Source organism: Labeo rohita, chromosome 7 (genome assembly GCF_022985175.1).
Source record: "Labeo rohita strain BAU-BD-2019 chromosome 7, IGBB_LRoh.1.0, whole genome shotgun sequence".
Taxonomy (NCBI): domain Eukaryota; kingdom Metazoa; phylum Chordata; class Actinopteri; order Cypriniformes; family Cyprinidae; genus Labeo; species Labeo rohita.
Window position 1 is genome coordinate 15,491,640 of NC_066875.1, and position 12,156 is coordinate 15,503,795.

A 12,156-nucleotide genomic window follows, 5' to 3' on the forward strand; every position below is an offset into this window, starting at 1 on the left:
CGATGACAGTATGAAGTCTTTTCATCTAATTCTAATTCTATATTATGTCATAATTATCATTAGAACTTATAAAAATATAAATCCCACACTAATGGTTTTTAAATAATACAGGCTTATCTTACACTTTCTACTTGCACGTACAAGCACTGTATTAACATAAACTACTGAATTAAAAGTGTCTCTGGTTTGTTTATCTGAGAAGTATTACATCTGTGATAAAGAAAGCACTGCACAAGCATCATTACGGGAAGCATAAAATGTCCAACTTGATGGCTCCCAGCCACAGCCGAAGTCGAAAACATCTTTTTTGTGAGGAACAGACAGAAATTTAGGCTGTTAGTCATGGTAAATTTTGCTTTACATCCATAGTCACTATCTGCTTTCACTGTATGTAAAAGAACAGCATGGACATACTGCTAGTTATGTCATGAAAGAAAGTCATTATGAGAAAGACAAGAAATTTTGAGAATTTTAATTTCTGGGTAAACACAGAAGTCACTATGAAGGTTTCTGGTATGTAGTGCTTATTTGTTTAGAATACATATTATGTCTGTGACTGCATTTCTGCACACTATGGTCATTTTAAGGACGGTTTGATAACAAGCTCCATAATTACACAACTATCATGTGAGCAAACCTTATCAGACGGGAGCCTGGGAAATCTCAAGCTCCAACGTCAAAATATGTTGCCAATTCCGCCTGTAGAGGTTATTTATGAGCGGGTAAACAGCGTTTCTGCACTGTAGAACATCCATCCGCGGCGCTTCACACCGATCTCGCGATGACACGAGCCTCGCTCACTCAGCTGTATGGTGAGAGTTTTCCTCGTCTCGCGAGATCAGCAGAGTTTCCCACGCCTGTTGTTGTGGTGTCTGCCCTTTTCTTTCACTCACCCTGCCCCCCTTCCTCCGTCCTCGTCACCCGCCCCCTTTCTCTCTCTCCCTCGCTCCTTCAGTCTCCAGTCTGCTTCTGTTGTCTCGGCGGCTGGTAGGGTCTGGGAGAGAGGATCTCGCGAGTCTTGGAGTTTTGGTGAGAGTTTGTGGAAGATGGCGCCTGTTGTGACAGGGTAAGTCTGAGATTCAGGACTGCTGCAGGAGTTCAGCTGCTCTTACACACTTTCTCACATATGAACGGGTTTAATGAAAAGATGGCGGGTTTCTTTTCCACGATGCACGTGCGCTGACTGTGTACTGTACATTTCTGTGCTCAGCCGCTACAGACGAGCACGCAGACTGTGTGTTTTTATATTTTGAATGTAGTGCGCGTGTGTTGTGGGGTTGTTGCATTGAGCCCATCGCGGTGTGCCTGCATGGGGAGTTGAGGGCCAGCCAGACCGTTTTGCATTGACTTTCTAACCGCACAGCATCCCAAAATATAACTGGAATTTTTTAAAAACACCAAATAAGCGACATCGCCGTACAGGGAAACCCCCATTAACGGATTGTCCCCAGTACACATGGTGAAGAGGCACATTGTATGCTTATAGTAATGCAGTACAGTGGCTTTGTTTCATGTGGGATTGGAGTGGAAAACACCTCCCTTCTGAACGTGTGCTTTTGTTGCTCTGTCGGTGGTCAGATGTGTTTTATTGATTGTCTGCAGGGAAATGTGCTCGATTGTGAAGTGTTGTTTACCAAACAGAGCCGCTGGCTCTGCTGTCGCTCACTCGGTCCAGACGAATGATTATTTAATGGCAAGTGCAACTAAGGACATTAAAGCTCCCCGACTGGAAAAAGAAGCATGGAAACGTTTAGGAATCGGAGCCTTTTGCGAATCAATTTATCGCACGGCAGTGTTTTGCTTTTGCCACTCTTGGCCATTGCTAAACAATGTGTGATTATGGCACCGTTTCTTACAGAATAGTCTGTCTCCTCTTAGCGGAGGAGATCCCGTCCAACCCTAAATTATTAAATAGAATAAAACGGTTGTTTATATAATTCAATTACATATTACAGTTATTTTGCAAATATTTAACTATGCGGCGAAATATTGACAAGTTATTAATAAAGCGTACGTAAGCTTCACAAACCGTATGTACACACAAGTTATTTCGTTTTGAGATGAACAGTAACTTGTCGTACACGAAGCGATTCAGATGTTGATTCAGTAACTGTTCTGATTCAGTAAAAGATTCGTGGTTCACTCCGATAACTGTTTAGGTTCTGAGTCTCTTTGAACGAGTCATTATAAGAACTGACTTCGGTTATATTTTCTCCTGTCCCAGTGAAATTGTTAAAATCTGCTATTTAAAGCTGTCAGAGTTTTGTTGATTCATCAGCTGAAAAAAATCTAAACGTGACAATTATATTGTTACACTTCTGTTGTTCATCATAAGACTTTTTTGTCTTTGGTGTGAACAGCCCTTTAACTAGGACGGTCAAACGATTAATTGCGATTAATCACTTGCAAACTAAAACTTTGTGTTTACATAATATTTATGTGTACTGTGTATATTAATTATGTATATATATAAATACACACACATGCATGTATGTATTTATTTAAAAAAATAATATATATATATATATATATATATATATATATATATATATTAATAACATATGTAAATATACATTTTTTCTTAAATATATAAATGCAAATGTGTGCTTGTACATAATAAATATAGTACACACACAGTACACATAAAACTTTTATTTTGCTTGCGATTAATCATATGACAGGCCTACCTTTAACCATTGTCATGTTGATTTAACTGAAAAGTATCAATGGTTTGTTGTTTTCAAAACATTGCTATGTTTGTTTAAACATCCCGTCTAGCCTGAGACAACACTGTTGGCTCAACCAATGATGTGTATTTGAACGACAGATGGGGAGTGTTTGGGAAACTTGTTTGAAAACAGTCATTATTGTGTTTTGCAACTCTGATGCTACTGGGGAGAAAACTTGATTTCTCTTGATTTCTAAATTCTCTCGTTGTCATTCAGTTCTTTAGTTGTTGTTATCTCATATTTTTTGTTCTAATGCTGGTGATCGTATTAAGGATGTTGATGTGGAGCAAGATTATAATAACAAAGCTCCGGTTGATTAGGTTTCAGAACGATAATACATACATGGAGTATACAGTGGCATTTTTTTCTTTTGATGAAATTTATACATAAATAGAAAGAGTCTCTGGTATCTTTCGTCATTTTTGTACACAGCCAACTAGGTGACAGACATCCCCTGGCTGGGTTTTTTTTTTCTCTCTTCCTTTTTCTGGCGAGGGGTGGAGGTGGTGGCAGACTGTTTATTTGGGGGCTTTCCAGCGGACCTGAACCGCCGCCGTTTTGACAGTGAAGCCAACGACTGGTTGACTGGCCACCTGTCCAGCTGATGTCCACCAATGAAATTAGAGATGGCGTGATTGTTAGCATGTGTGAGGGCATCATCATGCCAGTGGCTGCAGCGATTAGAGTGTGGCTGGCCTTTTACAGTTCACTGCACAGTCTTTTGTGCACTGCTCCCAGTTTGACCTGGTAAAGCTTGGGCTTCTCATGTGAGGCCGGTGCTCGCCTAATGGCCGAGAGTCCGGTGTGCTAACACAAGGGGTTGCTCGGTCTGTGTGAAGCATGAGTGATCCTTCTAAATCCCTGTTTACACCTGGTATCAACATGGGGCATCGGTGTATCTCCTTCAAACAGTGTCGGACTGGACTATAGGACAATAATTGGTTAAATTTAGTGTGCTGTAACTATCAATTAAAAAGTAATGATGTATTTTCTTTAAAACTTGAATACATATGAGTGTAAACATGGATTTTTAGAATATCTTTTAAAAAATCTGAATATTTTGTATGTGTAAAATGTACATTTTAAGTCAAAAGTTTACATACACCTTGCAGAATCTGCAAAATGTTAGTTTACCAAAATAATAATCATACAAAATGCATGTTATTTTTTTATTTAGTGCTGACTTAAAAGTAAGATATTTCACACAAGATGTTTACATACAGTCCACAAGAGAAAATAGTAGTTGAATTTATAAAAATGACCCTGTTCAAAAGTTTACATACACTTGATTCTTAATACTGTGTTTTTTGTTTAGTCCTAGTTGTTCATGAGTCCTTTGTTTGTCCTGAACACTGCCTGCTGTTCTTCAGAAAAAAATCTTCAGGTCCCACAAATTCTTTGGTTTGTCAGCATTTATGTGTATTTGAACCCTTTCCAACAATGACTGTATGATTTCGAGACCCATCCTTTCACACTGAGGACAACTGAGGAGCTCATATGCAGCTATTACAGAAGGTTCAAACACCCACTGATGATTCAGACGGAAAGAGCCTGGGGTGTAAACTTTTGAACAGAATGAAGATGTGTACGTTTTTTTTTTTTTAATTTGTCTAAATATCATATTTTTTCATTTAGTACTAGACTTCAGAAGTTACAGAAGATACTTACATGATTCCCAGAAGACTAAATAAGTCAAATGTACCCTGATCTTTAAATTAAAAAAGTTTTCACCCCCAGCTTTTAATGCATCGCGTTTCCTTCTGGAGCATCAGTGAGCGTTTGAACCTTCTGTAATAGTTGCATATCAGTCACTCAGTTGTGAAAAGTTGGATCTCAAAATCATACATTCATTATTGTACGTTCAGGTAACGACACAGTATTAAGAGTCAAGTGCATGTAAACTTTTAACCAGGGTTATTTTTATAAATTCAAATTTATTTTCTTTTGTGGACTATATGTAAATGTCTTTTATGTGAAATGTTTTATTCAGGTCAGTACTAAATAAAAAATAATAAAAAATGCATTTTGATAAAATAATTAACATTTTGCAGACTCTGCAAGGTAAACTTTTGACTTCAACTGTATTTGTATTTTAGAATAAATTAATAGGACAAAAATGTTTGGTTGTGTCATTGACAATATAGCATTGTTTGAGGTGTATATTTCAGATTTTTTTGTTGCTTCTTTATTGCTTTTTGAAAGGTTACTGTGGTGCTCACAGACAACAAATTTAACAGTTCCTTGGTTTAAGAAAGATCTCTAGTGTGTGGAGGAAAAACAATCCCAGCATCACCTTGAATGATGAAAGCATGAATCACCTCCAGCACAATGCAGCCCCTATCATGCTCCAGGGGAAGGAGATTTTATTTAACATTTCACAGGCCAAATTCTCCATCTATTCTTTTTTTGCTAAAGCATATGCGAGGTAGACTTGGAGCGTAGCCCTTTTCTGTTGTGTATAATGACACAATAAAGTCTGTCCACTTGGGACAATGAAAGGTGTGTGCCTTGATAAACAGGTAGGCGTGTGTGCGCGAAAGAACCGTTCCCCCGGGGCGTCTCTCCTGCCCTAATACCCATTATGCAGGCGAGACGCTCAGAGAAAGCAAAGGGGTGAGAAGAGCGGAGGGGCGTTCGGTGACCTGTCTGAGGAGAAACAAGACGGCGCGTAGCATGAAAGCGAGCATGCACGCATGCTGTCTCGTCCTGCTGCTCTTGCTTCCTGCCTTGTACTTGAGCAAAGGTAAGCCAATGAAGAGAGGCTTCTTGTTGCTACCTAGGTTGGGATGGCGCATGTTTTTCGCACCTTCACGCAGAGTTGCCATCATTACTGTGGTGTAAGTCTAGCCGAAATTGTTGGTTGGTTGAGAGCGTATGTATAAAGAAAGAAAAAAGGAAGCTCTGCTTGGTGTAATAAACTCGCCTGTTGCATCATTTTTATGTCTGGATTCTATTTGTGACAACCGCCCAAGTATATTTCACGTGTTCTCACTTCTATTTGCAACAGAAAATCATCGAAGCCCAGCGTCGGTTTGAAATGCGGTTATTTGAGGTGGCTAAGACTGTTGGGGCTTTCCTCAATGGTCACACCAGGAGCTTAGAGGATGAAACGGCAAATTTCGAAGTCATTTAACTTGGCTCGGAGTCTGAGTGGCACCCAGCATCAGTTCTGGTGCCTTGCCATGAGTTGCGTTCGGTAACTGTTATATGCTTTCTGGTGATTGTGGAAAAAGATTCGCTGTCAGTTTAAATTAAACTTTGGAATGGTTTCAAACCGTTGGAAACATTCTTTCTTGATTGACTGGTCAGTTGCCTTACGGATATATCGTTCGTAAGGAGCTTATCTCCTTGCCAGAAAGGGTCTTGATTTCATTGGCAAGCTCCTGCTAAGAGAACAAGAAATGTTATTTACTTGTGTGAGCTTGGAATGTTTTAAATGGTCTTAGTTTTGTCTTCAGGGATCAAAATGGCATTATCATACAGAGCCAAAAAATTGCTGCTGTGGTTTTATGAAAAGCTGGCTAGAAAAAAGCCAGTCCCCCATTGTGTTTGACTTGGCATGGATTATGTATGAGGTAAAGAGAGCCCGAGAGTGCAACGGTGTTTGTGGTGCCCTTTTATTCTTGAATTTCCTCATTCTTGCACTGGCCGTTTGGTTGTGATTACAGCATAGCCAAGGGAACTTTGCTTTCTTCGCTGTCAGCAGTTTTTGTCTTTTTCTTTTTTTCAAACATCCAGGATGTTTCATTCAGAAAACATGGAAGTGATCGCCTTGACTGTTTCGTATTTGATTTTCAGACTAAATTTACCCGGATTATTTGCTGAATGGTGTGATGATTATGTATTTGTCCAGTAAACATTCATAGTTATCACCAGTGTGCTTGAATATGGCTGGGGACCTGCGAACCCCTGTATGAAAAAGAAACAAAACTAGACAGAAAAAAAAAAACTCTGATTGTGCATGACAGGAAAATGGCCTCACGTTGATGAATTGTTTGTTTTGGCTTGGGGAAGGACCTCAGCGCTGTGGAGTGACTGATTGACAGTGTTTACTCTCTAGTGGTCCAGCTGTTTTTAAGAGTGTGCCCTGTAATTGAACACAGCGACAGTGAGTTTTTGTTGATACATTTCGGATTTCTTGGATGTTGAAACTTGTAGCCCCCAAATAGAAAATAGCAGTTTGATACTATTAATAGGCTATGTAGATGCACTAGTCTTTATCAGCTGAACAGATCAATATCTTTTTTTTGGTTGTAATATAAGTGAAAATATGAAATATAGATATTTTTTTCAATTATCTGCTGTGAAAAATAACTTGTAATTCCTTGATATGAATGAATTGTTTGTTGTTGAAATGTAAACAATTCAAAAACAGTGATATGAACTTATACAATAATACACTTATGATACACTACCATTCAAAGGAAGTCTTTTATGCTTACTGAGACTGCTTTTATTTGTTTTAATAGTACAATCAAAACTATTTAAAAAGCTGTTTTATTTATGAAAATGTTATGATTACAAAGCTGAATTTTCAGGAGCTTTTTCTCCAATTATTGTCTTCAGTCTAGATTTGGTGCTCATTGAAACATTTCTTATTATCAATGTTAAAAACAGTTATGATGTTAAGTATTTTTGTGAAAACCTTGTTACATTTTCTGGATTCTTTGATGAATAAAAAGTTTGAAGAAACAGCAAAATGCTTTGCAATAGATTTTTTTTTTCAGTTTGTGACTGAATTTTAGTGCCACTTTAAAAAAGCCTAAGATTATGAGAATGAAGTTGAAGTGTTTATTAAAGTTATACTATTTTGAGAGTATATTCTAGCCTATTGCACATGCAAATGGCCCGGATTGGGAGCACCGGGAGATGCTGAGAAGTCTCAGGTTTGAAATTCTGTCAGTTTTATAGCGAAATACTAACAATATGTCTATTTAAGTTGTTTTTTTTTTTCTCTTTTAATTGCTATTAATTCTCGTCATTTCGACTTTCGATTTTTGAGACATTTCAACTTTATTCTTGTGATTTTTGACTTTATTCTCAAAACATTTAGACATTATTCTCATCATTTCAACGTATTCTCGAAATATTTTTTACTTTATTCTTGAAATTGTAACTTTATTTTTGAAACATTTTGACTTTGTCTAAAATATACTCTCAAAATTGTGCAACTTTAATAAACTTTATTACAACTTTATTGTAGAAACACTTTGACTTTATTTTTGAAACATTTCGACATTATTCTCTTAATTACGACTTTATTCTCGAACATTTCGACTTTATTCTCATAAATTAGACTTCTCAAAATAGTATGACTTTATTCTCATAATTTCAAGGTATTCTCTAAAAATGTGAATTTAATTCTTGTAATTTCGACTTTATTCTCATAAATTTTTACTTTATTCTTGAAATTTCGACTTTATTTTCAAAACATTTCAACTTTATTTTCATAATTTCTACTTTATTCTCATAATTTTGACTTCCACAACATTTCGACTTTATACTTTATTCCGACTTTAAAGTTTATTTGTAATATAAACTTTATGAGAATATATTACAGTATATACAAAACATTTCGACTTTTTTCTTAATTTTGACTTATTCTCGAAACATTTTAACTTTATTCTCATAATTTTGACTTTATTCTCATTATTTGACTTATTCTCAAAACATTTCGACTTTATTCTCAATTTCCAATTTATTCACAAAACATTTCGATTTTATTCTCATAATTTCAACTTATTCTCAAAATATTGTGACTTTAATGTAATAATTTTATATTTTTATTTTTTTTTAACGTGGCACAAAAATGCTGTTGTATCAGTTTAATGTGTCCTTGCTGAATAAAAGTGTTAATTTCTTTTATAAAAAAATCCCCACCTTACTGACATCAAAAATTGTTACCTGTTGAAACTTACACGTGTGAATTCCTAATATTTAATAACGTATTTCCCCCTATAGAGCGTATATACATATCTTGATCCTCTATTTTTTTAAAAAAAAGGAGCTAATCAGCTTGTCATCCAATTTCTGTGTGGATCTCTTTGTTTCACTACTACTCAGGTGTTTTGTTTTGGTCCGAAGGACACTACTGCTACTTAGAGAGTCTGTGGAGCACAGCCTTGCCAGCATCTCTCCAGGACAAGGACATCTATTAGGCTGCTAAGCGCTGTTCCTCAGGGATCTGAGGTGGATGACAAGAGACACTTGAAGTGGCTGGCACTTGGGAAGTCGACTGCACAGGAATGACAAAGCAAGGTCTGGATGACCTTGCATGAGTAGTCATTTCTTTAGAAACACAATCTTTGCATGACAGAGTAGTCAAATGGGCAAGAGGAACAGCATTGCTGATAAGTCCAATAGTTTAATTTGGTGCTTTGAGGTTGTTAGATATATTCCAACAGCAACCCAGTCTCATAATTTCTAATATGCTTCAGTACATCCAGATGTTAATGAACAAAAACATGAATGTAATAAATAATGTATGATATAACAGTGGCCAAAGTTATTCGCACATAATTGGGAAGAAGTAATTAGTATCATCGACACAGGTAGTTTTTTATAATGTGCACATAAACCTTAAAAGTCTAAATCATGTAATTTTTGTGAATTATTTTAAGATCTACAGACCATTTTGTGTTGTGGTTAGACTTAATTGGGACCATCTGCTGCAAGTGAAGATATGCCGTTTCCTGTTAATGTATCATTAAATAAGCAAAAATGCAATGAAAGCAGTTTACAGAGGATGCTTTCACTGATTTTGTCTGCGCTACTGCTGGTTCGACATATGCATCAGATGGTTTTCTTTTGCCAATGCAATGAGTCTCGTTTTTTTCCATGTTGTGCTTTTAGTACTGCGTAGTTAAGACACTGTTTTATATTAAAAGTTGTTACTTCAGGTCTTGTGACCATTACACAGTTTTTCTGTCCTCTGTTGTGACATTTATCATCAATTTTCTATAGTCACTCCAGTTAAAATAACAATATCATGCTGGTGCATCCCTTCAAAATAATTTAGTGATATATGAAGAAAAAGACATTAGATAATGCCTCTTTCTTTATTAAGCTTTATTTTTATTTTTTTTTGATGTGAACTTTAGTGTTTTATTTGTTTGAGGTTGGAGAGAAAGGATGGACGTACGTGACATTTGGTAGGATTGTCCCCTTCAGGAGTTCCTTCAGTCACATTGGACTTAAATGAAGGAAAGAGAGAGCTAGAAAGCTGAAAGAGGAACAAAGAGTAGCTGTGAATGTGTGCGTTTCCTCTGTTGATACAACCACGCACAGAGAAACCAGACAGTGAGTTAGATCTGACATGTGTAGGCAACACATCACCACCCTCCTGTCTATCGGACCTCATAACCCCTCACCCAGCTACAGATCACAAGTGATCTTAAGGTCATTCTTTTCTTTTCTCGCATCTGTCAGTGGAAACAGCTATTTTGTTGCTCAGCCTACGGATCAGCAGTCACATCTTGAGCTGAGGATTTGAAATGCTTGCAGAATATCACCACACGGTCTGACATCATTAGTGCTTTACTGGATCCACCAAGCCCACTGTTAATTTAGACACGTCATTTTTTTTTTTTTTTCAAATTAAACAACACTGTGGTTATGTGTTGACTGTCACAATGACTTCATCACTGGAGGTCACAAGGTCACTGCCACTAATTTTTAGGTTTTATAACAATCTACACTGTATGGCTTTTCAAAATCTATGTACACTACTGTTTAAATGTTTGGGGTCAGTAAGATAGACTGATTGATTTATTATTTTATTTATTTGATTTATTAAAGACGTTAACACTCCACTTTTTTTGAAAATAGGCTAAGCCCTCGAATTTCACCAAAAATATCTTAACTTGTGTTCCAAAGACGAACAAAGGTCTTACGGGTTTGGAACGACATGATGATGAGTAATTAATGACAGAATTTAAATTTTTGGGTGAACTGTCCCTTTAACATAAGAGATGCCCTTTCATAAAAGATGATGGAATTGTATTGCTGGTAAAACAATTTGTAGTTTTCTTTTGACACCTACTTAGTTTTATTGAATATGACAATATATCCCTTTTGAATGTGACATTTAAAGGAATTGTTCACCCCAAAATAAAAAAAATTGTCAGTATTTACTCACCCTGAAGTTGTTCCAAACCTGCACGAGTTTCTGTCTTCTGTTGAGCACAGATGATGACATTTTGAAGGGTGTTGGTAACCAAATAGTTGCTGTTAGCCATTGACTTCCATATTATGAAAGAAAATACAATGGAAGTCAGTGACTACCAGTAAGTGTTTGGTTTACAACATTCTACAAAATATCTTCTTTTGTGTTCAGCAGAAGAAAGAAGTTCATGCAGTTTTAGAACAACATGTACTGTAGGCGAGTAAATGATGTCTTTTGAATGAGCTATCGCATCATAAGAATATAGATTCCGGTTAGTCTCTTAGTGCCACAAGCAGATCTATTTCTATTTTTATGTGTTTTGTCCTAAATCTTATATTACCTCTTAATGCACTATCTTGTCCACTTGCCATCGGTCAGAATGAAAACTGGAAACATTATATGAAGAAGAACTGACATTTTAGATACTTCCATGTTTTTAAAGGGGAAACTGTAGTCTCAGTTATTAAGAAACACGAGTAAGAACAAAAAGGTCACCGGTTCAGTTCCAGGTTAGGGTAACCCTGAATTGGATAGCTCTTTGGTTTTCGTGCGCTGTAAATATTCCTTGGAGGTAGACACTTAACCTCAGGTTGTTCCGGGGTTTTAGGCCCCTGCAATTAGTGTACTTGAAGTTACTTTGGCTGAACAGCTTTCACTAAGTGATGAGTAAGGCCTGTGATTTTCTTTCAGCTAGTTGTGGGGCTCGGATTAAAACGAATCCAGCGTTACACGGCAGTGTGAGCACAGTATTTGCACAAGCTCGCATCCTGAGTGTGAACGCCAGCGTACAGCTGCCAGTCAGAGAACCTCCAGCGTGCGTCTAAGGTGGAAATACGTTGTGACTCAGTACCGATAGGACGTCAGTGTCATTTTCTTTTCTTCCCCTTTGTGTGGTTTAGCTCTGGTTGAAGCATGAGGTAAACAAGGCCGTCTCTGCCAGACATTTAAGGGGATGTTGTTTTTTTTCCTTCTGGTGTGTCTAAGATGAACTAAAAGTGTACACATGCGGAGATGACTGCGTGTGTGTGCAAGCGTGAGCTTGAACGATTGTTTTAGGCCAACGGCCAGCTGCGAAACGACTCTCCAGAAAGTCCCATATGGAGATTCTATGGGCTCTGCTTGATGTTGGAAGTGGTCAGAATGAGAGAGAGGGAGAAAGTTTTCTTTGACTCTTTCCCTGTCATTAAAATATCCCCATGTCAAAGAAAAAGCTGGCATTCTGAGCTCAGCCATATGCGCCTTGCCCGAGGCGACCCAACTCGG

The 12,156-nt window shown here is 37.3% G+C and overlaps 1 protein-coding gene across 1 annotated transcript in view; it reads left to right on the top strand.

Annotated features, from left to right (window-relative positions):
- The first annotated feature begins 906 nt into the window (after positions 1 to 906).
- Positions 907 to 12,156, top strand: part of rbpjb (recombination signal binding protein for immunoglobulin kappa J region b) — a 61,684-nt gene continuing 50,434 nt past the window's right edge. Inside the window, exon 1 of the mRNA XM_051115098.1 lies at positions 907 to 1,066. Within this exon, the coding sequence (XP_050971055.1) occupies positions 1,047 to 1,066 (20 nt within the window). The 5' untranslated portion in view covers positions 907 to 1,046. The remainder of the gene's footprint in view (positions 1,067 to 12,156) is intronic.